Source organism: Agelaius phoeniceus, chromosome 6 (assembly GCF_051311805.1).
Source record: "Agelaius phoeniceus isolate bAgePho1 chromosome 6, bAgePho1.hap1, whole genome shotgun sequence".
NCBI classification, from domain to species: domain Eukaryota; kingdom Metazoa; phylum Chordata; class Aves; order Passeriformes; family Icteridae; genus Agelaius; species Agelaius phoeniceus.
In genome coordinates this window covers 42,401,041-42,418,856 of record NC_135270.1, presented here as the reverse complement: position 1 = coordinate 42,418,856, position 17,816 = coordinate 42,401,041, and the positions used below count along the sequence as shown (strand labels likewise).

At 42.1% G+C, this 17,816-nt stretch overlaps 1 protein-coding gene across 2 annotated transcripts; it reads left to right on the top strand.

The window, feature by feature from the left end:
* Positions 1 to 40: 40 nt before the first annotated feature.
* Positions 41 to 15,166, top strand: ALKBH1 (alkB homolog 1, histone H2A dioxygenase). 2 transcript variants are annotated; one of them, XM_077180536.1, is made up of 6 exons: positions 41 to 434; positions 3,143 to 3,251; positions 8,105 to 8,267; positions 11,717 to 11,807; positions 12,913 to 13,103; positions 13,624 to 15,166. In XM_077180536.1, the coding sequence occupies exons 1-6, from the start codon at positions 69 to 71 to the stop codon at positions 14,042 to 14,044; spliced, it is 1,341 nt and encodes a 446-aa protein (XP_077036651.1). In that variant the 5' UTR covers positions 41 to 68; the 3' UTR covers positions 14,045 to 15,166. The 2 variants fall into 2 exon arrangements, with proteins under 2 accessions (XP_077036651.1, XP_054491840.2); XM_054635865.2 differs by having other exon boundaries at positions 47 to 434; positions 12,910 to 13,103.
* Positions 15,167 to 17,816: the final 2,650 nt, after the last annotated feature.

Genomic DNA, 17,816 nt, shown 5'->3' with positions numbered 1-17,816 from the left:
AAAACGCACCAGGTTACCCGGGCCCGGCGCCTCCGCGCAGCCGCGCCGCCCTGGCCCGACCCCGGCCTATGCCGGCGCACGCGGCGAGGCCGCCCAACCCCGCCAGCCCCAGCAGCGGCGAGGGATGGGAGGGGGAGCGCAGACTCACTGCTCGACACCGTCCAGGGAATCTCAGCCACGAAGATGTCGAAGAGCCGCCGGGAGCGGCGCCCGACCGTCCGCACCGCGCTGGCCGCCGCCATGTCGGGACTGCGGTGAGAGGGAGGGACGGAGAGAGGGCGGGGCGGCCCCGCCCTAGCCGGCCCGAAATGGCGGCGGCGGCCCTGACCCGTGAGGGCGGGGAGGATGCGTTCCGCCGGCTCTTTCGCTTCTATCGGCAGCGCGACGCGTCTGACCTGCGGGGCGTGGTGGACTTCTCTGCGCCGGGGGGCCAGGTAATGCTGGGCTGCTTCTGCCCGCGCCCCGGAGCGCGTCCCGCCCTCGGTGCGGTGTCTCAGTGCGGGGCTGCGGCGTTGTCGCTGTAGCCTGTTCTTTTCACCTGCCTTTTCCTCACGCCGAATCCCTAGTGCCGCTTCCTTTCTGTCTAGAGGACGCTGCACTCGAGCGCTGAGCCTCTTACGGGTCCCTGTGCTGGTTTAAAAGTGAGAGCGTGACCCGAGCGGGGCAGCTGGGCAGGGCCCGGGGCCCCTCTGCCCGCGGCCTCAGAGCCGGGCTCGCCCGGGGTGTCCCTGAGCCGGGGGATGCTGCCCGAGGGCACAGGGTGCCCCTGCCCAGCGCCATGTCTAGTCACAGGTTTACTACTTTTGCTTATATTTACTTTCATAATATTTAATTAGCTCCCTATACTGCAGTTAGGGAACTTCGAAGCCTCTTACAGAACCACGTGATTCTTAAGCAGCAGAATGTATGGACATAAAATACGCCGAGTTTCACGCTCGGAACTGACACTGTTTCCCTGCTAGCCCTTGTCTTAGCCCTGAAATACCTGGGTGAGCTGGAATCAGCTTCCCCTTGCGGTACTGCCTTCCCCCCAGTCAAGTTTCTTCTCCTTTCTCGCGCCTGTATAATAAATGCTTGGTTTAGTCGTCAGGATGAGTTCGGCTGCTACAGTGGGTTGGGGAATAGTCATCAGCACAGCTGAAAGTAGGAGCCATCGTAGTCGTTTACCATGTCTTCAGTGATGAAGAAATTATCCTTAAAACTTGTCTTCTGTTTTGTCACCTCACAAAAGAATGACACAAATCTGCTAAAGTTGTTATCCAGGGATTTTCTACTTATGAGCTTATGTCAAAAAAAGGATTGAGTAATATAGTTAAAATGAAACTTTGCCTAATTTTTCATTGTTTCAATGCTTAGTCTTTTCTTGTTAGTGTTCTATTAAGCTATTTATTTTTCTATCTTTTTGGACTATAATTTTGCTGTTGCTAATGAAACACAAAACCTGACCCATATGAAATTGTTAGAAGCATTAGAATTAACTAAGGAAGTTGTTAACATCTCAGCCTTTCTTGAGCTTGCTGGAATCCTGTATTTGGTAAAGGATTAGAGCATTATGGCTCTTCTGGGAAATTCATTTTGATTTCAATTTGAGAACATCTCAAGGATCTGTCTTCTTTCAATGCCTCTTTGTGCCTGTTACCTTCTAAGATCAGGTAGCAACTACTAGTGAAAACATCTTTTATTCCTCTTTCCACCAGGTTAAAAACATCTGCTGTTTCTCTTTAAGACCTACTGGCCAGGCAGATTGGCCTAGATAATATTGCTTCTGTTTTCTCAGAAAACTGCTTCATGCAGTTGAGCTCTTCAGTGAAGTGTGACATACCCCATCTGCCCTGTTACCAGGCTTGTTTAACTGATTCAGCACATGTAATTCTTCAGCACAGAAACACCTCCTGTTCTCCAAAAGCCCAGGCAATAGCTGGTGTGGAAGCACTTTGAGCATGCAGTGAGGTGGCAGAGTTTTGGTCAGAGGATGAGACTTCCTGGGGATGCTCTGTGGACAGGACTGTGAAGTAAGCTCAAGGCTGGCACTCGCAAAGCTGCTTTTGACAAAGAGCTGAAAAATTGGTAAAGTTGACCATATTGCCAAAAGAAGCTGTCCAGCAATAGTTCAGAATTTCTTAGAACTTCTATGTATGTAATTTAGTCCTGTTGTTCAGAAAATGTTAACCAGAATTGTCAGCTGCAGAGAGACTATTTTACACATGCACCACTACAGAGGCTGTGTGCAAAGGCCCTAATTTTACACATTTTAAGTTGTCGTAGACAAAGTCTTGCAGTCTCTGCCTGTTTATTCCTTCTGTGCCTGGCCATCTCTTTCCTTATATGAATCTGTACTTTTCCACTGCTGCATGGAGAGCTGGACTGGGGAACTAAGCCAGAACAAAACCAACTTGCTTCTGCCTTGCCCTCCTCAAGACAGTTTCCTGTCCTAAGGGAAGGAGGGAGTGGAAACACAGTAGAGAATGAGTTTGGAGGTTTTTTCCCAGCAAATGTTAGCTTAAATACATGTGTTGTTGTAACATAAGGGAGTACGTCAAGTAAATACATCTTGCCAAGCCTTGAGCTGTTGATCCTGCTGTTTGGAACAGAATTGGCATGGTGGCATTCAGAATTGACAGAGTTTGTGTTGTGCTTCATAGCTGACAGCTTTGGCTACTTCATTGCTGTACTGCTTATCCTTCTGAAATTAGAGATGAGATTAGTCATCTACCCTCTAGGATCATGGGCAACCTGTAATTGGAATGTTCTGTGAAAGTAAGGAGTGTTATGAGTATGTTGCTCTCTAATGGAGGATGATAGTTACCAGAATGTTTTATGATGATGAGGCTCTACTGTGGAAATGGACAAATCATGATGAATTTTTTCTCATTGGTATATATTGTTTGGGGTTTCTAATGAGTGGGAGACATCTCATCTTTAGATAAAACCTGTAAGTACCTTTTGATTCTTATGTTCGGTGTGTACGGCTCTGTTTGCCCTGTCCTGGTCACAGCTGTTTAGACAGTAGCTTTGTGGTACATTTGGCATTTTCACAAGAGTTGCCTTCAAGCATGGTAGCAGTTTTCCTTTCAGATGCTATTTTTGGATGAGTTTTGTCTTTTTCACTCTTTTTTTAACCAGATCTGTTTTATTTTTCCAGGTGTTCAGATCACAGCTCAGTATTTCTTCAGTCAGTGATCAAGATGCCTACAGAGCAGGATTACAGCCAGTTAGCCAGTGGAAAGCCTATGGCCTCAGTGGGTATCCAGGTAGGTACCTCTGATTTCAAGAAAAATTAAACACAACCTCATTGCTTTGAAGTCATGCAGTGTCAATCTTATTTTTCTTGTCCTGCCTGAAAAAGCTATTTTGGTTTGCCTAAGTGTAATTTAATGTTGCCATAAGTTCAGGAGGACAAACAAATCAGCTAAAGGGTGGGATCCAGTAGTATTTATAAAGGTGAGAAGAGCCAGTTGTTTCACAGTGAGATCAGCCAGACTGTAGGTCATGAGAATGGACTCCTGTTGCCTTTGGCAGAGACTTTATTTCTGTAGAATCCTCAATATACATCATGCTCATTGGGTACATGGCTGAAATACAGTAGTTTCACAGTTGAAGTGTGGCATCTATTTGTCAGTGTAGGACATGGAGTACAGTAAGTGAATAAGAACCTTTTGGCCTATTCAGTATGCAGAGTAATTTCATTAGGCAGGTTATTTCAGAAGTGGAAATGTGGTTTAGGTTTGCAGTTTACTTGGTATAGTCACAGAGAGGTATTAGGTTGGAAGGCACCTCCAGAGGTCTAGGCCAACAACCTGCTTCAAGCAGGATGAAGTTGTAAGTTAGATCAGGATGCTGAGAGCCTTGTATGGGTAAGTTCTGGAAATCTCCAGGGAGAGAGATTACCGTCTCTGGGCACCTGTACCAATGTTTGGCCATGTTTTTTTTCTTAAACCCCATATCTAATAAAAATTTGTCTCTTGCTGTTACTTATGACTGTTGTCTCTCACAATCTTGCTGTGCGCATCTGAGAAGATTGAGGCTCCCCTCCTCTCTCATGCTTGTGGGTGATGCTCACCAGTACCAGGATGTGTCACTTGTGTCAGAGCCCTCACTGCTGCTCACAGTTTGTCCTCAAGGCAGCCTGGCCTTGGTTTGGACCTGCTCTTGACCCTTGGGCCATACTGTTGCATGGTGTTATTCTGCCCCAGATACAGAATTACCATTCTTGAACTTCTGAGGGTCTCTTTAGCCCATTCTTATTTGTCAGAGTCCTTTTCAGGGGCAGTACTAGCCTGCAGAAGATCCACTGCTGCCCCAGTTTAGTGTAATCTGTAAGTGAAATGAGGATGAACATCCCATCATCCATGTTGCTGATGTAGTTATATTTGCCCCAGGATCAAAGAATGCAGCTCATAACAGCTGCTGGTTAGACTTTGAATCATCAAATCAATATTCTTTAAGCCTGGTGATCCATCACCTTTTGATTACTTTTTCAATTTGCCCAAAAAATTTATGGCTCCCAGTTTGGCTCCAGTGGTGCTGTAGAAGACCATATGGAAAACTTTTCTAAAGCCAAGGTAAACATAATCCCCAGTTTTCCCCTTGTCTGAACATTTCACTGTAGCAGGCAGTAAGGCTTGTTAGACAAAATTTGCCTTCCATGCTCTCTGTTCCCAACCAGCATGTGTCTAGAATTTGCTACTGTGAAAGTTTGCCTCATCATTTAATCAGGGGTTTTGGTAAGGCTGATGAGTTTGTAGTTCCCCAGATCCTCCTTATTTAAGGAATTTGATTAATTATGTTTTTTTCTCATGTTTCTTTCCATTCATTGGGACCTCAGTTTCTGTGTGGGTTGCTTTGAAGCCAGCCTACCATTTCTGAATCTGAGGCAGCCATGCTATCCATCTGGCATGTTTAATACACAGGGAATTGAATAACTTCAGGAGAAAGGCTTCTGCCTTTTCTTGTCTCTGTAAATGTTTTGTTCCACTTGTCTGTCATATTATAGCTGCCCTTGCTTGGTCTGGTTGTCATTTACTGTCTGTCTAAATGTCTTCCCTGGTAATTACATAGGGGGTGTGGGGAATCACAGGTGTTCCACTTATAACTGCATTTCTCTTCTGCTTTGGCAAAGGAAACCTTTTTCTAAAATGAAATGCAAATACATTGACAAATTATCTGTCCTGTTTAGAATCAAGTCATGTGTGGACTTGAGGAGAATAGTATTTTATCATTTTTCAGCTACCTTTATCTGGACATTCTTAAACAGTAGGAGATGTGGAACCAGCTGTCCCAATAGCCTTCTAAGTGAAGTAAGAATTTCTTTAGTTTATCTATAAGCAAATGGAAAGGAAGTACTTTGGTTTTGTCCCCACAGTAAGCAATGAAAGAGAAGACAAAGGAATCTGGGTGAATTCCTATTGTGGTATCCTGAGTTTGTGAGAAGCATGTGATGCTGTCTTTGGGTCTTTGTAACTGACACTTCTTTTTATGTGAGGGGTTTCTTGTTATTAGACATCTTACATATCTTATCCTTCCTTTGACTGAGGTTGGAGACCACTTTCATTAGGTGCAAATTAATTTGTAGTACATAGCAAGATAATGCTGCAGTAAGAGAATTGCACCTACTTCTTCAGGGCAGTTTCCTTTACTATACAGACTCACAAAGAATAATTCTTTTACCCTTTCCCCTCACATCTTTCAAGGGCAAGAGGTTCAATTATGTATTCAAAGTTTGTCTGAGGTGTTCTTCAGTCAGTACAGAAAGATTGCTACAGAAATATTTCTTATTTCTCACTTTTCTCCCTCCTATGTGTGCAAATCACTGATTTCTAGCACTATTGGTCTTTGTTCTATGTTTGCACAGAATTTTATAGTAAAACTTTGCAACTGTTAGAAATTCAGTTTCTGCCTTTCTAGACACAATGAGCATAGTCATAACCCACTTTTTAGTTGTTACTGCTTTTGTAAATCTAGACCAGTCTAGTTTCTTAAGAGAAACCTAGGTCAAGGAAAGGTTTGGAAAGACATGAGCATGTTCTAAGTCTGTGAGATAAAAGCCATAAAATCTGGATTCTTGTTCTCATCTCTATGGAATATAATCCCAATATTTCCGGGTGGAGCGTGCCTGGGCTTGTCTGACCCTTCCTGCTGGGCCACAGGTGGCAGCTGTGGTGTTTCACCCCAGAGACACCTTTGGCCGGCTGGGTGCTGCATCTGGGCATTCGGAACAAATCCAGGCAAAGCAGGAACTCAGTTTACCTCTGGTGGAAAAGGTTCAGGCAACGGTGAAGAGAAAAAGGAGAGGATTCTGCCGTAGAGTTTTAATCCAGAGTTTTATTCCAGGACGACAGACCTCTGAATCTTGTAACAGCTCCCAACAGAATGAAGACCGCATGGTCCCGTCTCCTTTTGAGCCCGGGGACAGGGGGAGGGGAAGGGACAGGTGAGGGCCAACCAGGTGTGAGGAGGGGAAAGCCAAAGGGATAAAGACACTTGGACAGGCCAATGAGCCCGGACCTGAGGGGCATCTTTTGAACTTCTGCCAACCACACCACAACCCTGCTGGAATGTTAAGATTGATGGACAGCTCTCAGCAGGAGGGCAAAGGGGGAGGGGAAAGGAGAGGTTGGCACACCTGGGGGGTTGGGATAGGTGAAACAGGAAATGGTGTCACACTGCAACACATCTCTGCTTGTAACTAACTCTCCAGGCTTCAATGCCTTCATTAATACCTGGGGATAACACATACATGGTAGAGTGAAATTTCATGAATGTAGTAAAGTGCTTCAAGAACCCCACATCAAAAGCTGTAGACAGGAAGGACAGTATTATTATTCTCCATTATTGTTCTATGTAGATGCCAACAGAAAGTAAATATAATGCTTCTGGCAAAGAAACTTCTTGTAGTCAAACCTATCAGAAGGCTGCCATATTCTGAAAGTGCAGGGAACAGAGTGAAGTGAATGACCATATGTTATTAATACACTGAAGGGTTTTTTTCTAACCAGTTACTTTAATCTTGAGTCTTTGAGGTATGCTGGCAGGTAGCTCTTTTTGTGTTTTTATTACCACTTTCATAAGGCCACAAGGCAAGTTTGTATCCTACTGAGAGTCCTAGCTTTGCTGCTTCTTTTTTCACCTATTTTTGTCTCTGTTAAGTTGATATGACTGAGAAGTTCAAAAAGACACAGTAGGCCAAAACCCTAAAACCTCCTTTTCCTTTGTTCCTCTTACACCCTTATCTCTCTTTACATGTGGATTTTGTTTGGTGAGTCTTATTGAACTGACAGTCTTTGAGAGTATGCCTTGATTCTCAGAGTAGGTACAGTACAGATTAATGGCATCTCTCATATGGGCTGCTGCTTGAACCCTGCCTGAGGTGCCTGGCTGAATGAATGTGCAGAATAGCTGCGTGTTTATTTTGTTTTGTTAATTAACAATGCCTGCAATGTATTCACAGTCAATAACAAGTGGTTTGGGATATCATTTGACTTTCATGCCCATTTCTCAGTGTTACCATATCAAAATGCAAATATGGATACAACCAGACTTACCTGGAAATAAGCATGAAGAAAAGGGGAGGACACTTTACATTACTAGACACTTGCTCAGCTCAGGGACTTCTTTCTGAAGTAGCAGTAGGAAGACAGTATGAGTTCAGAGCCAGGGATAAAGTTAGTTTGAAGCATAGAAAAACTAGGCCAGAGTTTTGGCCAGAACTTTGCTGGGCTTAAGAGAAAAGTCATGCTGAATAATTTAAGAAATAAAATTTACTCCAAAACAACTGGATTTCCATGTTCTTACTCCTTTAGTTCCTGTAATCAATATGCCTTGTATAGATACGTCTTTATTGTAATTTTTGTTTGGACTAGTGTTGGCTGCCCTCTCTGCCTTCTACCTTGTGCCACCATTTGTTTTTTCTGAAAAAAAGCAATAAGTTTTAACTTAACTAGAATAGATTTCATCAGCTTAGATGCACAGTCAATAGTTGTATGTCTAAGGGGTTTTTTTCACTAACTCTGGCTCCTAGCCTTTGCTCTAAATTCAGAAAAAAAACCCTCAGGGAAACGCCTAATCCTACTTTGTCTCCATCCTCTCCTTTTTTCTTTGTGGTCAGGGTTTATTTTCATACCAAACCCTTTCCTTCCTGGCTGCCAGCGTCACTGGGTGAAGCAGTGTCTCAAGCTATACCCTGAGAAACCCAATGTCTGCAACCTGCACCTGCACATGGCTCCTGAGAAGACCACTGACCTGTGGGGACAGAGCAAGGAGCAGCTGAGGTGAGTCCACTATCATCTTTCAGGGTCAAAACTGATGGAGCCAGATCTCACCTTTGAGAAGGTCTAAGAAAATGGAGCAGAGAAGGGAAGCTGAAGAAGATTATGTACATGCTGGCAGAATACAGATGGTGTCAGACATGCCAAGTTAAAGATGGATAATTCATGGCTTCACGTGCATCTTTGCTAATTCTCTGCTTTCATTCTCAGTGGGATTTTCCAGTAGCATATTGTTCTAATGCCATTGGTGACCTGTTACATAGTGACCCTGGCTGCTGTGGTGCTTGAAGCTTGCTGAGCTCAGCTAGGAGTGGAACTGTGAACTCCCTCTGGGCCTCAGTTTTCCTGAGGCAAAACAGATCCTTTCCAAAACTCCACACTAATGGTAGCACTTCTTCCCAGTCAGCTCTTAGACCCAGTACAATGTAATAGAAATGCTGCTATCTGTACTTTCTTGAACTTCTCAAATCTAACAGTTTCTGTGTTCTCATTTTCTAAAGTATTTCTTTTGGTTTGGTCTTGTTTGTGGTTCTTCTTAATTCAGCTTGACATTGAATTAAATGTATTAAATGTACCATTTTAATAGCAATCCTGTTTAATCTGAAAGATTCCATCAGGTTCAGAATTCTGTGGCTGATGTAGCTGCCTTTCCTCTACCTGATCTGGAATTTAATGGAGAATTTTCCCAGTTTTGAAGTCAAGTAGAAAGTTTAAAAAAAGGAAGTCTTTTAAAGCTTGAACTTTATTAAAGTCCTGTAAGAATATATGTAAGACAGACTGTTTACAGTACACAATCTTTTAGCTATTTGGATATTTATTGTTACCTTATTAATTTCATTGCTCATTTTTCATAATGATTGTTTTGTGTGATGGTGCAACCAGAGTTCTTTACAATGCTCATCTTCCACCTCAGTCTCTTAGTGAGGGTGACATGCTGAGATGTTTCTTCAAAAACCTCTTGACATCTACAAGACATAGAATGGCAAAAGCAAGATTGGGACTTCTAGCTGTTTGCACCTAGGAGAGAAGTTATACTCTCAGTCAGAATTAGTTACAGAAATGTAGACAACATTTTTGTGTTCCATCAAGAATGAAAAATTGTTCTGTGAAAGGATTGTGCATTGTGCCCAATGGCTGAAAAAAGTGGGGTACTGTTCCAGTTTGACAGGCCTCTCCCAGCAGAACCTCCTGTGTGCAGAGAATGATCAGAGCAGAGGTTAATTTGCAGCTGAATCCAGTTCAGTTGAAAACAGTATTTAGAAAAATGATGGCTGGCAGCAACCCTGGTAATTTTATGAAGTCCTTACCTGAGTCTTTAAGTGAGCAAACTACTGTATTTGTGCTTATACCTAGAGGCAGCAGATGGAACTAGCCAGTCTCTCTAGTATCTGGAGTGAAAGTGTTTCAGGAAGGCCAGAAACAGTGCTTAACTGAAGAGAGGTTACTTCCAAGATGGGTCTCACTTTTAATGCTATTTAAAGCCATTAGGATAATGCATGCATGTGCTTGGGTCATGGCTTATCTGCTCTTTTCAGGATCACAAGGCAGGGTGAATCTATACAATTCCTAGACAGATATGCTATGCTTTCGTTGGAGCCTGAGTATTTTCTCTGGTACTGGGGACAATTGAAAGCATAAAAGGGAATAGAGCATTCCCACAAGGGAGATATAGACATACAGATATATAGGTATGTCTATTCTTGTGTATAAGGAAAAGGCTGGAGGGGTTTTACAGATGCAATCATTACCAGCATATAAAGAAACAAGAGATCTTCAAACCAAAGCTCTCATGCTGTTCAGTCTTTTTCTAACATAGTTATACCAGACCTTTTCTGTGCTTTCTTATGGGACCTCATTTTTCCAGATACACAACACTCATACTCTCCCCTTCTTAGCAATCATATATGAAATCCCATGTAAAATACCAAGTTCTGGGAATAGGGACTTCCTACATGCATTTGGGCTCTTGCTGTTGTGGAAACACTCTAGCACTGTAGCAAAAAAAGGGCGCTTTCAAAAGGCACATGCTAAAATTGTTTCATTATGAACATTGTCAGTTGAAAGATGTACAAACTGTGGGCTCTCCCTTTTCTAAATGCTGTGTTGCCTGCTTGTGGGCTACACAAATTGTTCCAAGCAGCATGTATTTGACAGTTACTCTGTTGGTGTTTATGGTAATTGCAGTTGCTGTTACCCTATGACAGATGGAAATTGGAAAGACTGTTTGCAGTATCAGTGAGCTAAGAAAAATTGCTAAAGGTAAAGAAACTTGCATTTTACTCCTGTTCCTGCTTTATCTTTTGAGCTATCAGATGGCATAGTTGAAGGGCAGGAACAAGCTGTGTATCCAGGTAGAAATGCACATTAAATGCAGATGTTTGGCTGAGACTTGACCATGACAGCACAAATATCAATCTTTTTTTTTAAAAGAGAGCATGTCATGCTGAACTAATGAGGCTATAAATGAGAGCCAGCCGTCTGGTACTACTGTTTGTCTTCTGAGTATATTTCCCTTTACTATATTTTTCTTTTTTTTTTTACCATAACATGTGACTTGGCTTGAGAAAAGTATGCTGAAATTGCTGGAATGAGTAGACTAGAAGATAGATGTGTACCTTCCTTTTTTTTATTTGTCATTAATATATTTCTATCTGATTTAGTTATTTGTACTCTGTAACTTTTCAAAGGCTTTTCCATAGTCTGTCCTAGAAGCCTCTCCTTGAAGCCTCTTCTTGCTTTCATCACCTACAAATAAGAATGGTAAATTGGTGTGTGGCTTCAGATTACTCAGTCCCTTTACTTCAGGGTTGTCACGTGAGAAGAACAGTTCTTTGTCCTGCAAGGCAGTCTGGAGAAGGGGACACCTGCAGTCTAGACTTCTTGACACTGTGGTGATAGCTAGAGAAGTCTTGCTTCTTACTGCAAGTCAGCCCATCCTAAGGACATTTCATCAAAGTACCAAGTAGTAGAACTAACCATCCTTTGCAATATTAGACAGCATGCTATGCTTCACTGTCAGGCACTCATTTTCCTCTCTTGTAATTTTCCATTAAGTGCCTAGAATATTTTTTCCTTGAATTTGCAGATTTCAGATCTTCAGATTCTGGTCTTTCATTTTTGGGTGTTCAAATAGGGCATGTTTAATTCTGATTTCTTAATCTGCGCTACTCATTGTGTTTGCATTGGATAATCTCTTAGGTACCATTTGAAAATAGAAGCTTTCAAACTGACACCAGTTGGCAGTAGGCCCCACAGCTTCCACACGTTCCATGAACTAAATTTTCAGGGTCTTAGGAGGAAAAAAGTATTGGCATTGAAAATAAAAGTTTAGCATTGATTGTTTTTAATAGGCTGTGAAATGGATGAGTGAATCTCATTACTGTATGCTGCAGTACCAGAAGGCCCCTCAAAAATGAACACATCTCCTATTTCTTTATATTTTGTCTTTGTAGAAGGAAAGGTTCCAGTAAATGGGAGCCCAGGAGCCTATTGGAGAAGCTGCGCTGGGTGACCCTTGGTTACCATTATAACTGGGATACTAAGGTATTGAGGTTAAATTCTTCTCTATTTTTCTTAGCCATAAGCACTCAGAATGGCAAACAGAAAAGGACATAATGGAATAAAATGTTTATGATCCTACAAGACAGTTTTGAGGAAAGGCACTAACAAACTGTGCTTTTAAGAGCATTTTAATTTGTATTGGTTTACTGTGAAGGGTTTAACAGCAGAAGTCCATTGCTGCATTCATTCCTTTGAAAGTTAACATGATAACATACACTCAGCTTTAAACCTGCAATTATTTCAGGGTAAGTGGCATTTTTACCTACCAAATGGGATGATTACAAAAGCATTGCTAACTCTTAAGTTGAGTGTGACTTCTGGGAAACTACTCTTCGGTGGAGTGAGCAAGAACAAGAAAAAACTGCTGCTCATGTGATTTTGGAACTTCAATGAGTCTGAACACTGTAGTGCATTCTTACCAACTAACAGCTGTTTTGAGGATCCTGATCAAAATAAACTTTTTTTTCATGAGACTGACATAGATGGAGGCTGATAAACACTGGCAGGGTGAATATGCATCTTATCCGTATATTGCAGATAACCAAATCTGTTTGCAGCCTTTTATTTACCAGATTAACTTGTTATTGGATAACCTTAATAAAAGTTTGGTTATTATCTTCCAGTCCTCTCAGAATGACTTATGGGAGAGAGAAAAAGTAGGTTTGCAATTGATTTCTGCTTGTTATTAATGAAGGAATAAGGATGCTTGTTTTGGAGCTCTGTTGATGAGCTACAAAACTGTGTTTCCATTGGCAGCTTCAGGTTGTGGCTGAGATGATCCTCAGGATGTTGGTACTAATCTTACTGATTTCAAGTTTAGCATCTAGATATAATGATTAACTCCACAATTAATTGAAATCTCTGTCAGTCTCAGCCTAGGCCACGAATTTAATGGTAGGAGGTAAATTTGTTGTGGTTCTGCCCGTGCTGTAGTCATTTTCTAGGTAAATGTGATGTCCTTCTCCATGACTATCAGCCAGGATTTTGAATTCTTTTTCAAAGTTTGTTTCCAAGTGTATTTGCTGCTCTGATGTGTTGGGTGTGGCTTTCTTTTTTTTTTTTTTTCTCCTCCCTCTCCTTCCAGAAGTACTCAGCAAATCACCACACTCCTTTCCCCTCAGACCTTGCATTCCTATCAGAGCAAGTGGCTGCAGCCTGTGGGTTTCGGGGTTTCCAGGCCCAAGCAGGGATCTTGAACTACTATCATTTTGACTCTTCACTGGGAATTCATGTGGATGAGTCTGAACTAGACCATTCTCGGCCCCTGTTATCATTCAGGTGAGTCAAGGAAAGCAGACTTGAGTGTTATGCAAAGGTAGATGGCTTTTTTTCTAGGGTTGCTTATGGTTATGGGAAGGCAGTATGATGTGGTGTGCTAATTGGGTATATAATCTTCACTCTCAGAAGATTTGAATAACAGAATGCTGTAGGCCAGGAACATAGTTTTTCTTTAAGGACTGCTTGAATAGCCTGGATATAGTGCCTGGAGTGAAGAGCTCTTTTGCAGAGAGCACAGGTCTATTCTAAAGCAGCAGAGTGCCAGTTGAGTACTAAAGAAGTATCTCAGCAGAGCTTCAAACCTGGCAGGGCAATTGCTCACACTCTGCCTATCTTGAACCAGATCTTAGTCTGTTTGCCATGTTCCCACCTAAAAGTTGTTCTTAGGCATCCCTCTGGTTTTTGTGATTGCTTGGGGTGGTTTTTATGAAGGAATTTAACTACTGATATTTTCTTACTGAACAGAAAATTGTTTTCTACCTGAATTTGTTTTCTCTCCCCATCTTTATACCATCTCTAGCTTTGGGCAATCCTCGATATTTTTGCTGGGGGGCCTGAAGCGGGAGGAGGCGCCGACAGCGATGTTCATGCACAGCGGGGATATCATGGTGATGTCTGGCTTCAGCCGCCTGCTGCACCACGCTGTCCCCCGGGTCCTGCCCAACCCTGAGGGGACAGCTCTGCCTTCCTGCCTCGACCAAGCTCTTTCTTCAGACCTTCCTGCTGGCTCAGTCATTGAGCACAGCTCTGATGAGGACTGGCAGGTGTGTGCCAAGTACCTGCAGTCCTCCCGCATCAACATGACTATTCGACAGGTGTTGGCTGAGGGCCAGAAATTTCCAGAGGAATCTGGGACAAATGGAAAGGGCCAAGCACCCTCTGAAGACAGTTATCATGAGAACAGCAAAGCCAAAAGACACAAACCAAACAGAGTCAGCTGAGACCAGGCCATCATACTGACATGGACCAGACAGGCAATCTCCCTATGGAATTAGGAACTGGCTTAATACTGGAAATACTTGTCTGTATTGTGGTTAATAAACTTGTGCAGAATAAATGTAGTCCTTCTTGCTGTAATAAATAGGTAGGAGGAGAAAAGGAATGTCAGAGGAAAAGAAGGATAAGTTTGGGACTGGGACTCAGGAGATTAACTCTATTGGCATTTTGTTGCAAATGTTTACTGTACTCTGTTTCCTTTAAAATACCTGTATGTCAGAGAACTTTAAGCTTGGTTAAGCTTGAATGGTTTAAGCTTTCAGCGAAGCTTGGTTTAAGCTTTAAGAGTGATGCTTATAAAATATTTTGAAATCTTTGGGCAGAGAGTGTTAGCAGAAGATACATAATTGCAATGTGATAGAGAATCCTGTTGGGCTTGTAAAGCTCAGCTGAAGCAAAGTAACAAATATGTATGACAATAGGCTGCTATGGGTGTAAGACCTACCTGCAGCATTTTCAAGGTAATTACTTCTACAGCAAAAATGGGTTCAGTGGTCAGAAACTGGCAGCTCCCTCAAGCAACACCTGCTGTAAGCTTTTGTAGTCCTGTGCTCTCCTTTTGCCTGCTTGCATCCCCTCAGCTGCAGCAGAATCTGCTTTTATGAATGGTACTGAACATCTTATCTCAGATTTTAGAGAGAAACAGTTGGGAGCAATATCTATTTAGAATATCTAGTAGCTCCCAACTGGGTCTCCTCCATATGTGACTGAGCCCAACATCACCGTTCTTTCAAAACTGCCCTCTCCTAAGTGCCTGTGTGTTACAGTTCTCCAGTCCCAAGCTAGCATTTATAAGGAGCAGGATGACTTGCAAATAAAAGCAATGAAGCTGTAAATTAAGTACCTAAAAAATTAATCAGTGACTATCTCTGTCACCCAAAGATAAATATATTGAAACAAAGAAAAGCACTAGCTTTTGTGCTAGTTCTTTTTAAGATTCAGACCATCCTATCTACTTTTTAATGCAATTTTAATTGTTGGAGTGGAATGTGCTATCCCTGGGGTATTTTGTTGCACTTCCACAATGAATAAACTTACTTGGTTTTAAATTAAAGATCTCTATCAGTTTTGGGCTGGCTATTTTCTTCTTTTCTTTTTCTCCCTGTTAGTTGTTCCAGTGTATTGTTAATGCTGCTGTATCTCCTGTGCAGTTCCCTCCAGGATTCTTTTGGATCTACTCCCTCTGCAATCTGCCAGCTCCTGTGGAGGAGCCCTGCATATGTCTGTAGGGCTGCTTTGCTTATGGGCAGCTCAGGGTTTGTTGGGCAGTTGCAGAGGGGTGTTGCCTGCAGTATCAAAGTCCAATTTAATGCATATGTGACAGCTTTTCCTCATGGGTAAAGTGTCTGGTCTGCTTATTTCATAGGAGGTGAATGTGTGTTTGCATGCAATTAATTCCTTATACAATACTGCAAGGAGTTCCAGTAACTTAAGGTCTAAAATAATCAGATATGAGTTTTAATATCTTATTCTATGCTAGATGCGTGTCTTTTCTGTAACCTGGGCCTGGTATATTTACAGCTGAGCCCTAGAAGAGTGAATATATTATGCAGAGAGGTTACAATGTGACCAGAAAAGAAATTTGACTGAGTCAAGCTCAGAAAACAGCAAAGTTCTCTTAGTGGCACCTGAATATGGAGAAGGATGGAGAGGAATATCTGTTTTCCTAACTAAAAGGATGACTGTTCTTCACTGTGGAGAAGGAAGCAAAGACTGTCCAACTCACTCATCTCTGATGATGAGACAAGACAGAGTCATGAAACTAGAAGGTGAACAGGAGATGGTTTCTTCATGTCATAGGCTGAAGTGTAAGTCCATGGTTTTCATGGTCTTTTGTTTCCTATGTACATATTATAAATGAAAAGCAACCATTTACTCCAGGATTCAGTTGTTCCTGTGATTCAAGGACAAGAAAGCATACTGTTTATCCTCTGCAGTTAAAATAAACAGAGTAAATACTGTGAACTACTGATAGCAATTGGCCATGAGAAGTGTCCAGTCCATTGAAGCCTTATGTTTAGATGTGACTGAGTTGAGAATTTGCTGAGTTACTTGCAGTCAAGCTTTTTACTTAATGCCATTGTAAGACATAATTCTGTATCAGACACCCAGAAAATGAAAAGTCCATGACCCAGAAAGGGATATATGGGAAATGACCCAGGAAAAAAGAAGCATCCATGTACCATGAGAAACAACAATAAGAAGAGAGAATTTTCTGAACTGCCAGCCTAGCAGGATCATTGGTTCTGTGACCAGAGCAGAGGGGAGTACAAGTGAGCAAACCACAGGACTTCTGCAGGCTCTGCAAACTGTGCTTCCAGAATATAATGTCAAAGAGTCAGTCAGTCCTGGGAAGAAGGCAGGGAGTACTGGGCTGCATCCAGTAATGTACTCAGGACCTATTGACCTATTCCACACAGCTATCAGAGTCTGACATTGGCACTGCATTTGTTTGGGTTTGTGATGACATAAAAGAATCTTTTCATAGCACTGATCAAATTTTTGTATCTATAGGTGCCACAAATAATTGCTTGTGTTCATATAGGTGCATGTTGAGATAATTTCTGTAGTTTGTAATTCCTCTGAGGGAGAGAAGGGAAAAAACAGGACATCTGGACCAATTCTGCAAGAAAATTTATGTAATGAGTTGATTACAGGAAGATAAGCATGTGTTTCTTTCAAAGCCACCTGGAAATGAAACACATTGTTTACCACATGTATGCTGTTCATTATGTGATCTATAGATAAAGCTAGCTGTCCAACAATTGCTGCTTTTTTAAATCAAGAATAAAGGGAAAATAAATCTCCAGTTAAATGAGAAAGTGCAGTGAGATGAATACTAGAAGCAGAAGAGGAAGCTGCCTGCACAAACTAAAAATTTTCAGAGATTTCCTCTTGAGAGAACTGTGCTAGAACAGTTCAGTGTTACAACTGGACTGCTAGCTAGTGCCCCAGACAGATTTACTGCATGCTCTGTGCTGCCAGGCAGTAACTTATGGGCAGGGTAGTCCCTAAAGCTGTGCCTGCTGCTGGAATGATTCTAATCTTAGGTATTTTTCCTTTCTTTGAGATCTTGTTGACGTTTTATCCTCACTGTTTCACAGCAGATATTTCTGCAGATTATAGTACGGTGCACCTAAGCTCCTCTATTTTGCTGTGTGCTCTGCTGAGCTAATAGGGAGAGAGAAGCAAAAGGCTGGGGAAGGAGGCTGGGTAGGGACTGCCAAGACAGCAGCAACATCACACTGCCATGGCTGGGGTGAAGCTGCTCAGAATCTTATGTAGTGCAGACAGCAGCTCAGATCTGTCTGGTTCTATTCAGATGAGTTATCCTCTGCATCACACCTGAAACGGGATAGATTTAACACAGAAAAGAGACTTGTCAGGGATAAGATTGTCTTCCACTTAATTAGGATGCAAAATTAATTGAGCAATAATTCAATGTGCTCTAAGCATACTTTAGTTCTGATGAAATTGTAAAACTTGCCTGAGTCTGAACACGTTACCTCAAAAAGTTAACAGAAGTACATGGCCTGCAGACATTAATGATCCAGAAAAATAGAGGCCTCAAAAGACCCATATATAAAGGCTTTTTTTTTTTTTTAAGTTAATAATCTTTATGGAAGAAGAGACTTAGAGAAAACCAGTGACAGTTATCCACAGTCTGCTGATTCCTCCATAAATCGTAACAACCAAAGCTGGTTGAAAACAGTCTAT